Source organism: Humulus lupulus, chromosome 8 (assembly GCF_963169125.1).
Source record: "Humulus lupulus chromosome 8, drHumLupu1.1, whole genome shotgun sequence".
NCBI classification, from domain to species: Eukaryota; Viridiplantae; Streptophyta; class Magnoliopsida; order Rosales; family Cannabaceae; genus Humulus; species Humulus lupulus.
In genome coordinates, this window is record NC_084800.1 from 39926461 (window position 1) to 39941469 (window position 15009).

General features: G+C 32.8%; 2 protein-coding genes across 2 annotated transcripts; both read left to right on the plus strand.

Annotated features, from left to right (window-relative positions):
- Positions 1 to 4081: 4081 nt before the first annotated feature.
- Positions 4082 to 4774, plus strand: LOC133795286 (uncharacterized). The gene has a single exon (XM_062232741.1). The coding sequence runs from the start codon at positions 4082 to 4084 to the stop codon at positions 4772 to 4774; it is 693 nt and encodes a 230-aa protein (XP_062088725.1).
- Positions 4775 to 8796: 4022 nt separating this feature from the next.
- Positions 8797 to 9892, plus strand: LOC133793719 (uncharacterized). Its single transcript, XM_062231015.1, has one exon. It carries the CDS (start codon positions 8799 to 8801, stop codon positions 9621 to 9623), a length of 825 nt encoding a protein of 274 aa, XP_062086999.1. The 5' UTR covers positions 8797 to 8798; the 3' UTR covers positions 9624 to 9892.
- Positions 9893 to 15009: the final 5117 nt, after the last annotated feature.

Below are 15009 nucleotides of genomic sequence, written 5' to 3' on the forward strand. Positions count from 1 at the left end.
TCTCTCTCGTAGAACAATCTCAACTCAACTTGGTCTTCGTTTTTCTACTAGTTGCTAGGCTCACACAAAAATTGTACATATTTTTTATACTGTCTAAGCAATTTAAGCTATAGATATCTTAAATTGGTAAGGCAGGCTGAGATTAATTATACATTATTGTGCATAAATAATGTATACAATTTATATCTATCTCAATCGTTACTCTTTTTCTAATTAGCAGCTCTACTCCTTAAACAACCATCTCCACAGCCAAAGGTCCATATAACTTTAGGGGTATTTGGTATATGAGTTTGTTTGGTGGCATAGAGAAAATCAAATCTAACACATGTTTGATAAAATTTATATTTAATAGTTTGGATGTTTGTATTTACAAGTGAATCTTATTTTTAGTTTGATTTAAGAATAATTTTAATACATTTAAATACTTGAATTTCATTTTTTTTTAATATAAAATCACTTTACTTTGCTCCCACAAACTTAAACCTCATGGCAAATACACTTTTAATGTTTTTATTATATACTTTTAAGTAAAACGAAATGCACACCTCGGCTTGGCTTGACTTTTATACCATAGTTAACTTGTATGGATAAACAAACATAAGTATACACTTCGTGCTAATATATATAAATTTAATTTGTTCTAAGAGCATTTTGAATGGAGTACTAATAAAATGGGGCAATGTTATATTTATCACATTTTATAAAATATACAACTCTAATGTTGTTCCAAAAAGTATGTCAAATTTAGCACATACTAAAAATTGTGCCAAATTTAGCACAAAAAAAACTTAGAGTCAAATTTGTCTCATCAATAAATGCTACTTTTTATTTACTATATTCCTACTAATTATTATAATTGAGTAGTTGGCAATTAATGAACAAACATATATCATTTTTTATTTTTTTTAATGACAAATTTCTTGGAGTACATAATTTGAATAATAAAAAAATTAATTTTTGTATGTTCTCGATAAATATTAAATAAATTATTGATTTTTTTGTTTTAGTTTGCATCTTGTGCATTTGAGCACAGTCGCAAATATTTGGCAAAATATATTATTAACTCATTTTTTGTACTAAATTTGGTACAAAATTTACAACTTGCATTGGAGATGGTCTAAAGTATTACGTAATTAATAAACCTTCATTGCCATTTTGTCAACATGTTTTTTTTTCATTTAATAATTTTAATTTTATTATTTATTAAACAACGACTCCTTTTTTTTATAGGTAAATACTTATTTGGTACTTTGTATTTTATCGAAATGCAGATTTTGTATCTTATATTTTTAATAATACTCATTCGGTACCCTGTAATTTATAATTGTAAATATTTAGTATTTTGGACTCAAATTTGATCAATAAAATTTGATCAATATGACCAAACTACCATCCATTATATAAATTTTGAATTCATGTTTAATTATTGAATTATTTATAACTAAACACAGTTTGATCATATTAATAAAAGTTTATTGATCAAATTTGGATCCATGATGTCAAATATCTATGGTTTTAAATTACAAAGTACACATAAGCATTATTGAAAACATAAGGTACCTAATATGTATTTCGATAAAACGAAGGGTACCAAATAAGTATCAATTCTTTTTATATATATATATATACATTTAAATACATATATTTCTGAGTTTTTCTTATAGTAATAATTTTATTTTAATATTGGAGTGGGGAGATTTGAACTGAGATAGTACCATTAGGCTAGGTTTATGACCATGACAATAAATTTCTTAAGTTTATAATTTATCTTCATTTCGTTTAAACAATCACTTCATCTGTCGTAGTTTTTTTAAAAAAAAATTAGATTATTATAATATTTTAACGATATAATTGTGATAATCAATATTTTTGAAAGTGATGTCATAATCATATTATTTTATAAAAGGTTAACATTATAACGTAACGTTTTTTTTATTCTTGGGTTTCAATATTAAGACACTGCCTTTTATTAGATCACACTTAATTTATGAAACCTATGGAATTTTAGTTTTTTAATGATTTTGTATCATGCATTGAATATGAGTCACCTATCAAGTCCATTAAATTTAGTTTCTTTTTAATACGTACTTAAATGAGTTAGCTTATTATTAATTTGTAATTAAATGTGTTAATCAATGCATGAACTTGAACAGCCACTGCCAGCAGCAACTGTTTCAATTTTCTTTTGTCCTTTTTTAGTTTGTGTTGTATTATCTTCTTCTTTCGTATTAGTTGGAGTGTTTTTCTTTTTTTATTTATTTATCTATTTTTACATTGAAAAACAGCAATACACGTAAATACTATAAACATTCACTTTTTAAGTATACAATTGTCAATTTACAAAAAAAAAAAGTATGCGATAATCAAGATATATCTTATTTATTTAAGTTTTGTTGATTTAGAATATTACACCCAAATTTTAAGAATGAATAAACCACCTCGAAATGTAGGTTCGTAAAATGTAAGCTCGCTGTTAACAAGTATTGACATTATACTTATACAAATTGTCACAAAGTTTCAAAGTTACGTCATCAGTGCCCGAGCATGAGTTGCAGGCTTGAAGGTATTAATCTCCTCCAAGAGATGAGTTCGACAGATTGATCAGACAAGAATGTGGCGACAACTGGGACGGTGAACTCGAGGATACATTGAGCAGCGTTCAAGCTCAAAGAAGCCTTAAATAAATATATATATATTTATATATATAAACGGAGAAGTTGTTACGAAATACCTAATTATTTGGGATTAATTAAAATCGTGTATTGAATCCCTATTTTTATGGGATTTTTATTTAAATAATACATTTAAATTGTATTGTTATTCAAATATTTATTTGAATTTAAATTTGAATATAGGTTGTAACTTCCCTAAACTTTGGATGAATATTCTTGCAACCAGGTCTATGGTCTATAAATAGCATGTATTTGGTCATTTGTAGACATACGCAATTGGGTACTGAGAAACACACTACAAGAAATTTAAATATTAATAAGAGAGATATTAGCGATGGACTACTGGGTCGGTGGACTACTGGGTCGGTGGACTACTGAGTCTGCTGCTAATAATATTTTCTAATTTATTTTTTATTTAAAAAATCATTAGCGGCAGACCCACTTACTATTAGCGGCAGACACTCCGCCGCTAATGATGAAAAGGAAAAGTGGGAGAATTTTCTCGGGATTCTATTTGAACATGTATTAGCGCGGGTCTACAGATTATTAGCGGCGGACTACCTGCCGCTAATACATTATAGCAGCAGATCCCACAGAAAATTAGCGGCGGACTGCCTGCCGCTAATAATAAAAGTGACTCGTGGACGTAGGCAGGTTTTAATTGCTGAACCATGTTAAAAATCTCTTTCAATTTTTTTCTTTCTTACTAATTGTTGAATTGCTCTAGATAATTAAGTTGACGAAAAACAATGTGAACATATAAATTATTAATTTTATATAATTTAGGATATGAATATATTTCAGAATGGTAAACAATATATTTACAAATTTTAAGATTTTAATTTATTTCAAAGAGAATTAAAAAATATATATTTTTTAAGAATTATGATTTATTTATTTAAAAAATTTAGGATGACACGTATCACTTAGTAGAAAATAACAATAGCAAGTGTAACGTTATAAATTTTTTATGAAAAAAAAGTTTGATATAAACGCATCAAATTAAAATATTAGGAGTTTTGCTAATGCTATGCAATTATATAAAAGTTTGATATTACGCATCAATTTTTTTTTATTAAAGTGCTTATAAGCTGATTCATAACCAAGTAAGTAACGATGTGCTGGCTGCGAACTCTGGTTTCTGGCGCTAGTTATGGCAATTAAAAATTCCCCCAAAAGTAAAAAATTTCTTGTGGAGAGCGGTTACAGGAACCCTCCCCACTTGTGTTCAGTTGGTGACTAGGCATGTTGATGTTCCTGTCACGTGCCCAGTGTGTAACTCTTAACCTGAAACCACCAATCATATTCTCCTGTCTTGCTTGTTTGCTCTCGATTGCTGGAGCAGGTGTGCAACTCCATTAGTTTTTGACCCCGGTGGTTCTTTTGGCAGCTGGTTGGAGATTATTTTTATGAATGCTGCAGCAGACAAGTTTTGCCTCATCGCCATGTACTGCTGGGCAATTTGGAAAGCCAGGAACAAGGTAGTATGGAATAAAAAGCACTCCACTGTCACTGATGTTCTTGCATCTGCCCAAATAGCTCTTGACCATTGGATTAAAGCTCAGGATAAAACTTCGTTGTCATCGTTGTGTCTGAATAACATCGGTGATGGCTCTGAGACTTGGACTAAACCTGGTGAAAACACAATCAAGATTAATGTGGATGCAACGCTTTTTGATAGCGAGAACAAGTACGGCTATGGTTTAGTTGCCCGGAATCATTTTGGTAATCTTGTTGCAGCCCGTGCTGGCAGTTATGGTGGCCTTTATGCATCTGAAGTCATTGAGGCGATGGGAATTAAGGAGGCCCTCAGCTGGGTCCAGACTAATAATTGGCGATCTGTTGAGATTGAGACGGACAACCTTGTTTCTGTACAAGCCATCCGAGGCAACCACTCCATGAGATCCACCCTTGGCCTTCTTATCAAGGACTGCCAAATCCTATTATCTACCCTTCCTAATGTCAAGTTATTTTGGATAAGACGATCAGCAAATCGAGTAGCACATCATGTTGCTAGATATTCTCGGTTTTACCTTGGTTGTAGCATTTCTGAGTTTTCCATTACTGCTGAATTCCAACATCTTTTGTATTCAGAATGCTAATTTAATTCAATGAAGTTGATATTTCAAAAAAAAATTAAAATATTAGGAGTTTTGCTAATGCTAAGCACCGTATTAAAAAGTAGAAGATAAGTAACAAAAATTGACTTACTTTTCTGTTTAGATAACTATGTATAATATGAATAATTTTTTTTTAATGAAAAGTTTTTTTAGAAAAATATTGGATAATGTATATAAATAAAAGATCTACTAAATATTTAAAGATCATTTATACCCTTACACATTTCTTACACATTTGAGTATACTAATTTTTATTTATTATTAATTTAGGAGAAAATAAATAATGAGATAAAGTAATGTGAAAGAAAAAGTGAAGAAAAATAAGGAGAGAGAAAGTAGAGAAATTTTGAGGAAGAAAAACTGAGAAGAGAGAAATTGATGCAGGAAAAAAATAAGAGAGAAAATGAGCATATAAAAAGTAATAAGAGAGAAAATAATTATATGATAAATGATGAGAGTGAAAGTGATGTTAGAGAAAGTGAGGAGATAAAAAATGAAGAGATATATTAATAAGAGAGAAATTGATGTGAAATAATAATAATTAAAAATATTATGTGAGAAAAACATTGACAAAAAAAAAGGAGAACAACTAAATACAACTTTATGTTGTTTTCAAAAGTTTCTGTTTTTTGTAACTTTATCTTTAAAAATTGTTTTCTGAAAACAATGTCCTCTACTTGTTTTCAGAAAATAATTTTTAAATTTTAAAAATAAAAATTAATTTTTTTATTAAAAAGCCAAACACCTTCTAATTTTTCCAAAAATATCTTATAAATTAGTTACTGTTAATAAATATTAGACACCATGTTAATACAAATAAGGACTCCATAGGAGACCACACCCATCATATTTTAAAAAATAAACCACTATAAAACAATAGGGCATATTTGTACAATCTTCTTATTTTTTGATAACAGGGAGATTTTCAGTGATTTTTTTATATGAAAATTTATATTATAATTATTTAGAATATCTTATAAATTTTTAAGAAATTTTGAATAGTTTACAGTGCCAAAAATAATGTTCAAATAGTCTGAAGTAACCGTAAATGTTTTTTTTATGTGCATGGTAGATAATCTGTTTGAACCATATTTTCGACATTGTAAATTATTCAAAATTTCCTAGAAATTTGTATGATACTTTAAATAACTACAATCTACATCATAAAAAATATTTACGCCAAAAATCATTCCAGTACTAATAACAAGAGAAATGTGCACCGATACTCCCATGGGATGCACTCTAGAATTTTCAAAAACTATAATACATCTTCCCTATAAAAATAAAAATAATTAAAAAAAATAACTAGAAAACATCTTAAAGAACGCGCAATATACAAAATCATCACCAGCCTTTTCCTTTAGCCCATTTGAAGCAAAATTAGTACATTGGTTGTATGACCAAATTAGTAGTGTACTTTAAAGAAAGATGTACTTTATTTTATTTATTTTTATGTTTTTATGAAACATAATCATGTACTTGAAAATGAAAAATAGAATACAGTTTCAAACACAGGTCCTTAATTTGTCAAATGCCCTTTGAAGCTTAAGAAAAATACTTATGACCTGGCTTAAATATCTAGCCAAATAGGGCAATCCTACAACACATAGATTTATCATCATTTTACTAATGTAAGTTGTTGAGTTAAATCTAACAAATATATCAATTTGTTTGACTTAAGAATTAAATAAATTGAATTGGTTAACAGAATAAAAATTTGTGTTTTTTTTTCATACGTATATATACGTTATTTTGTTCCACGAGAAGAGAGAAGATGAAAAATAATCTCATAGGTTTTATGCCATTATTTATATGTACTTCTCCAATTCTCACAACTATGAGGCTCAAGCTTCATACAAATATTTTAAATAAATATTTATTCAGATGTCGTCTTAAATAAATACTTATAATTGAATGATTTATAGACCTTATATTATATATAGACATGTGAAATAATGTCATACTTTTCTTTTCTGACATATCTTTGTATATTTAGTAATTTTGTTTTGTATATATTTTTTAAATATTTATTTATGTAGCAAGATTGAGATTGATATTTAGTTTTATGAGATACCGAAGTTGAAGTCGTCATCTTGCTTTATAAAGTGTTGAGGTGGATGTTACTATCGTATTCGGTAAAATTGCCTTGATATTTATGTATATATTGGAAAAAGGAAATTTTAACTTAAGAAATAATACCACTAGAATGTAATTATAATTATAACCCGCCTTAATATCTCTTTATCACTTCGAAATATCCAAGATTCATTTATTTCGTCTTTTTTCTTAATCTACAAATCCAATCCAAATAATAAGAGTGCTATTTGTCTATCATTTATTTAGTATCTTAAAATCTTCTGACATTCTCTATGTTTATAAGAGATATCCCTTACTATGTCCGAACAGAGGCCATTCAAATGTTCAATGGGTAGGTGACGGACCTACTACCACACATCATAGAATAAGTGGAGTACAAGCCAGGGAAGATTAAGAAATGAATTGGTAGAAAAGAAAAAGGAGAAGACGTTACTTGGGTGCCGGCCTATGGTCCCCATGGTATGCTGCTATGGCCCAATGGGCCCACCACAAAAACACAAGAGGGAGACCAGGACATTTTCTAAGAGTCTCCTTGTCTCCATGTTTGGGAAAGAAGAAAAGTATATGATGAAGTTATATATGTGTATAGATACTTTGGTCATATTTGTTAGTGACCTAGAATTAGAGTATATTTATGGCTTTTGCTTCCGACAATACAAAAGAAAGGCTATCTTTGCTCATATCATTTATTGGTTTTGTAACAGGTTGCAGGGCCCATTATGCTATCTACAATATGCTTGGCCTACCACTCCCTCCCTCCCCCTCTTTTGCTAAGAACTAGAACAAAAGCCCTCTTTTGCTTTATAGTTTAATACAAAACAAAAGCAGCATTTTTTGGGGACTGTGTCCGTCGGAGCATATAAGAATAAAAAAAGAAAGTGGATTTAGATTAAAGATCAATCCACTGAGTTAGGAAAATATGAGATATAGATTATAGAACAAGCTAATGTACATATACACATTTGCTTTGTTTACATACATAATATATTTTTATATTGTTGTGGAGAGAGAAGAGTGAGGGAGTAGGTGATGATCAACAAAAATAACTTTTTTGATAATATATTTGATTAATTTTTTTTTAAAGCCGCTCTAGTGTCGACAAACCCCACCACCTACGGTCGATTAATCATCATGATTTCACAAAATCTACCATTTAGGAATCATACTATATATTTAGAATTCTATATGTTTTCACTCAATTTTTTTTCTCTCTCCATATCGAGAATTCTATATGTACTAGTTAATATTGGATTAAAGCTAATTAATGTGAAAACACCCTCAATTAAACTATCATAAAATCGTCCAAGACACATGAGAGCGTGATAATTCGTAGTAACATGATATGTAATATATCAGCATCATGGGCAGAGGAGTGTACATTCCCGACATCTAACTATGCACAAGATTAGTTAACCCAAAAGTAATGATTGAGGAGCTTATTATTGGATCAAGTAGTCGATGCATGGTGACCCACCCATTTCCTACAACGTGGGGATAAAGCTTGACTGGAATTGAGATATATACCTCGGCTGGGACATGATCATGTACCACGCAAATTTTGGAACATCCCACACTACTACCTAATATTTTTAATACTAGTAGCACAACACTAACAACTTAATTAAATGTGTTGACGCATACATAGATTTAAAGTTGAAACTAAGGTTTGAGTTGGCAAAGTATAGTAATCAATGATTTATACCACCAATACAAGAGTATTATAATTCTTATAAACTATCAACATATAGATTGAGGGTAATCTAGATTATATCTACATGTGTCTCGCAACCTTTAAAATCAATAAATAAAAAGGTCCTTTGATCACTTTCACTTATTACTACTTTCCACATCATATATTTGCGTATATGTCCCTTATTAATAAGACATCTCAGTCAGTACAGGCTCTCTCATGCAACCAAGCAAATCACTACAAAATACAAATACAAATCTCCACATGGAAACTCGTCGTAAAAAGAGCACCTCCGGCGATGGATTTTCTTTCCCGAGCACACCATTCCCCGAAAATCACCACCGTCGCGGCTCTTCGTCGGACTTTGAATTCGGTAGCATTACCCCAGACTCACCATTCAGCAATGATCCCTGCAAAAATTCCCCGGCCGACCATCTCTTCTTCAACGGTCGACTTCTTCCGCACGCTTTTCCATTCCAGCCAACCAGTGGTGCTATTTACGGGCTCGAATCAGAGAATTCTCGCGCGATGTTAACGAGTCGAACAAGCAGTACTAGCAGCAAAGACTCGCTGATGTCGTCCCGAAGCAACAGCACCAACAGCAGGAGCAGCAGCTGCAGCAGTAGCGCCAGGACGAGCTCTAGCGACAACTCAGAGAGAAGACTGTTGTACCGTCAGAGCAGCAAAACGACGTCGGTTATGGGGAGAGATCAAAGATATGGTGGTGGTACTAATACTGGAAGTAAAGCGGTATCGGCCCAAGTGTACGGGTCTTCTCAAAGGTGGCAATTCATGGCACCCGTTCCGGCTTTAAGCCGAGAGACATCACTGCGGCGGAAGAAAGCAGCAGAGGTCTCAGGGAATAACAGTAAAAACCATGATGAGGACCGGAGATCCCTACCCAAGAAGAAAAATCGGACCGCTGTCGTTAAGCGGCTGCGGTTCGGCAGGAGGGTTTTCCGGTGGTTTTTGGCTGCCTGCAAAGAGTGCCATGCTATTGAACCATCCAAAAAGAAAAATGTTAGAAATGTCAAATTAAAATGAGTTTTCATTTTTTGTTTTAACCTTTACTTTGGTCTCTCTCTCTCTCTTTTAATTAATGTCTGTTACTAATTTACTTCAATAATATTTTATTTTTCGAATGTGGGGTGAGTGGAAGAGGAAGGATCTATAATGAGGCTGGCATTTTTGGATATACGATGTTTTCTTTTCACAACTTTCCTCGATTAGTTTGGGCACATTAATTTTTCATATGATAACTACTGTTTCTCACATAGTGTTTTTGTTGTGCTTTTCCTTTTAGATTTTGTTGTCTAATTATTTTCATGTTAGATGATGTCTCTTTTGTTTTCGAATTATACCATCATATTATTTTATTTTATTTTTGTTCAATCGTTTATGAATGAAAACCTTTTAAAATTATCTCTCGAAACTTTGTAAGGAAATTAACCAATAATTTATGTGTGATATATACTCTGAAATTCATGGCAAATGCACTCCACAGTTCACACGGTTCATCAGCACATAATACAAATTAAAACTTGAATACTTCTTTAATGTAAAGCCGACCATCTAGCCTATGACATTTAACGGGGCCAAACAATCTCCATTTCCATAATTTCATATGTATGTACTCTCTCTTTGGCTCATTAGAATTCATTTTAGCTTACTTTTAGTAATGTACATATTGTTCGTTTGTGCAAAAGTTCTTCCAACTATATTGTACAACGGTCAAATTTAGGAATTGGTTATTACCGAGCTCAGGTTTATACCTATAACTTTGAGTTAATAAGTTGGAGTCCCAAGACATCGAGTTTGGCCTCTCCTCAACTTTGTCTAGAGGATTTGTGTAACGGCCCAAATTTCCTAATAAGATTTATGGCCTTTATTAGGGGGCCAGGACGACGAATTATGAAATTATATGATTATGTGTATCATTATGTGATCATGTGAGTTATATTATAATATGACTTGATATGCATGTTTAGGTGTATTAAATATGCACGTGGATCAATTTCTGTCTACTTGGGTAATTTTCATAATTTGGCCTATTATGAGTATATTTAGTATATATGTGGTATGTGTGTGGTACTTCATTATTATTTGGTTATGCTTGGGTTACTCAGCACAAGACGATCCTATGAAGCAAGCCAATGGGAAAGTCATAACGGGATCCATACTTGACTCGGAGTGAGTCAAGGGGTACTTAGCACATTACTGAGATATTTGGTAATGAGAATAAATATTTGATGATAAATTGGAGTTAGTGAGATCAGGGGGAAATTCTAGAAATTTTGACTATTTTACCCGGGGGCGTTTTTGGGACCCCGAGCATTAGGATTTGCTTGAGGTTACTTAAGCTTGAAGTAACTTGTTAGAATTATAAAAGAACGTTAAGAACATTCTCTCTCCCTCCCGTTCCCTTTCCGACACCGGTTCACATTTTCGAAGGAAACTCGAGTTTTAAGACTTGGATTCAAGCAAAGATTGAGGCATAGCGATTCTAGGGAAGATTAGTGTAGAGTCCAAGAACTTTACTTAGCTAGTTAGATAGTAGTATAATAGTAATAGTAGTAGTATTTTTATGACTGTGGACTTTGGTTCAGACCGATATTTATTTGGACACTCATAGTAACACTTGTATATTTTCTAAGTTTAACCTATAGTTTAAGAATATTAATTTTAACCTAAGGTTTGATTAATATGACTGATATTGATGGTGATATTTATTATATTATATGGTTTAGATAGACCCAATAAAAAAGTAACACTTGTCATGTGTATGTTTAATGATAATTAAGTATTTTGAGGAATAAGTTTATTAAGATTAAAATTTGAATATCCTAGGGTCTGTCAGTAGCTTTGAAAACGTTAGAGGGCTTATTCAAGGCTGTTTACTCAATTCAAATTAAGCTAAAATTGTGTAATTTCGTGTTTAAATATTCAGCGTATGCCGATATATCGCAGCTATAGAGGGCGATATATCGCAGTACGGGGATACAAAAAACACGAAACTTCGCACGATTGCCTCGGGCATGCTGGCCCAGGCGATATATCGCCTACATGGGACGATATATCGCCTCCTTCAGTGCATTTTGAAAGTTTTTGAAAATGTTCTCAATTCAAATCTTTAACCTCTTGATAAGTCCAGCATCTTTCTGAACGAGTCTTCAGCCTCTGCTGAACGATAATTCAAATATTTTTCACTTAAAAAGCCATTATTTTTATTCAAGTTAAATGAAGATCTTTTCATTCCTAAACTCTATAAATAGGACCTAGTACTCAGCCATTTATTCATTCATCAAACTAAGTTCAGAGGCTGCAAGCTGCTAGGTTATTGTGAGAGTGTAAACACTTGGGTTGGGGATTATAAGCTTACCAAACACTTGGGAAGTAAGGTTTATAGCACATTTCGGTTCAAGGTTTAGATTGGTTATAGAAGCATTCAAGGTATTCCAAACTCTAGCTCATTTGGTATTATTTCTCTTTAAGTTCTTGTAGTTTTCTATTCAACACCCTAACTTTATTCTTTATTCTTGGATAGGAAATCTAAGATCTTGAACATAAGGATTTTGGTAAGTATATTCTTGATGGTATAGTTCTTTCATCAATTTCATCTCATTCTCTTTAGTATATTCACCCTTCCATTTATGTTTTTAGGAGTGTTCCAAAGTCCCAAATCTGTTATCATATCCCGGTACTTTTGGTAAGAAAAATAGGATAGGATTTATGTGTTATATGATTTATATGTTATGATAAATGTTATCTTATGATTATGTGTTATATAATATGCTATAATATGTATAATTGTAGACTTGGGCATATGACCCGTACAACTAACAAGCCCCACTAATCTAATGGGCATATGACTTGTTTAGTTTATGGGACCCTAAGTAATAATGACCATTATAGTATGTATGTGACATATGTGTTATGATATGTTTTATGTTACATTATGAAATTTATGTATATGGTTTATGTGTTAGATTTTCCTTGCTGGGCATTAGGCTCACTCCTTTTATGTTTATATGTGCAGGAAAATAGCTTTGATGGCGGGAAAGGTTCTTGGTAGTTTAGGCATGTGTATTGAGGCGGAATGGAATTGAAGGGCCGAGAGTTCGATTCGAGGATGAAGTTTCTTTACTTATGGTTTTTATGTGTATTTTTCCGCACTTTATTATGTAATCCCTTTTAATTACAATTATGTTATGTTTTGATTTTAAAACAATGGGATCCCATATCCTACTTTAAATTTTATGTAAGTTTAACATTTATTTTTACAAGTTTTTAATAAAGTTATGATCATTTCACTTGTAAGTTTTATTAAGCATTAGTGTCAATGGATAGTTTTCGTTAATGGTCCAAAGTCTAGAGTAGTTGGGTCATTACAATTAGAAGCTTATTAGCCAGAGGATTTAGTTGGGAAACAACTTAATCGGAGCTAATCCGAGTTTTAAGTTCTAAGATTTTAAAGTTTTTAAGCTTTGATTGGATTTTATGTTTTGATGAGTTTTTGGATGGTTTGAGACTTAGGTTTTATTGGTTTTGGGAGATTACGATGTTTGGGAACTTTGAATTTGGGATTTGGATATGTTTGGATAGGTTTTTGGAGGATTTTAAGTGGGAAAAACTGTAGAAAATGGCTGATTTCGTGGTCAAGTCGCGACTTGGATCAAGTCAGGAGGGCTCTGCCTAGGGGGTGCGCTGTGAGGCAAGGGAGGCCAAGTCGTGGCCCGCACCCTAAAGCCCAGGAAAATGCTCTCTGACTTGGGGCAAGTCGTAACCCTAAGGGCCAAGTCGCGACCGACTTGTGCATTTTTTCCTAGATTTCGTTTTTAATTGTGGGAACTTAATTCTAAGGGTCTGGGATCAATCCTACTACCCAGTTGAGTAGGATTCGACGTCCCAGAGGCTAGGTTTGGGTCCGGAAGTATTTATTTACTCATTTTTTATGAGGTTTTATATTATGGTTAGGGGCTTGGAAATAGGATCGTGCTTGAGGGTCGTTTATTGGTAGCCTGTGCTTGGACCAAAGGTAAGAAAACTGCACCCAATATGTGATGCATGCAATATATATATGCTTATGGCATGGCATGAAGGTGAAATATGGAATTTGCCAAAGCTTGAGTATCTGTAATTGTGCATGATTATAATTATGCTCTTCATTATTGATTAAGCATGCTAAATGCCTTATATTTGAATATTTGACATATGATACATGTCTGTTAGCATTACGTCATTGAAGAAAAACTAACTTATTAGTCAGGGAACGACAATGGTTCAGTATTGATTGTGAAGCTGTGACTTATCAGTCAAGATCGATAGTTGTACTGAGCACTGGTCGTATGGTATTGGCTTATGAGTCAAGAACGGTATTAGCGTGTTTAACGCAAGCCAAAATTATTAGATCTAATCAACATAAGCATTAAATGCTTGATTGACCCCAAGGTCGAAGAAAACTAAAGCGCTTGTCTAGTCTAAAGACTAGTTATTTAGAGCCAGGGCTATAAGCTCGGGTGATTGAAACGTCACATGGCTAAGAGGGCGTGGGACCTCAGAGATAGACTTATCAGTCATCTACACAGCGATTGACTTATCAGTCATCTATACAAAGATAGACTTATCAGTCATCCATATAGAGATAGACTTATTATGTAACGACCCAAAATTACTAATAAGATTAAGGGCCTTGATTAGCGTGTTGGGATGGCATAAGTGATATATGTGTGATTTAATGGTTTAATGCATGATTATTTGGCATGCATGATTAATATGATTATGTGACATGCATGTTTGTGAATATTAGATATGCATGTGAGCCATTTATAGCTTATAAGGGCATACTTGTAATTTTGGCCCGTTGAGGACATAAATGTGATTATATGTGATAAATTATTGAGAGCACATTATTATGTGGATACATTTGCAGTATATGGCTCGAGACGGTCCTAGTGAGTGGATTAACGAAGTAGTCACAGCGGGGGTTAAAACTGTAACGCCTTGGTTACCCCAGAACAGTTACGGTGAACGGTGAAACGGTGAAACGGAACTTTGACTCATTGCTTGAGTCCTTTGGTTAAAACGCGTTCTAAGTGTTATTAACAGGCTAAGGTGAAAACCAATAAAAAGGAAAGGATATGTTTTATTTAATACATAAAACTGTTCATGGGCCCACAAGAACATTTACAAATTATTTACAACTCAAAAATGTCATTACTGTTCCAAAATCACAAACTCGCCGACCTAAGCGGCAAAAATAGGGTAAACCCCCTAGTTCCTCTGAGAACTCCTTGGCCGTGGTGGTCAAGCGGCCGCATATGTACACATCACCACCTAAGCTCTCTACTCAAGGCTGGGTGAGCTTTTCTTTCCCTTTACCTGCACCACATAGCACCCATGAGCCAAAGCCCAGCAAGAAAACACAGTATTG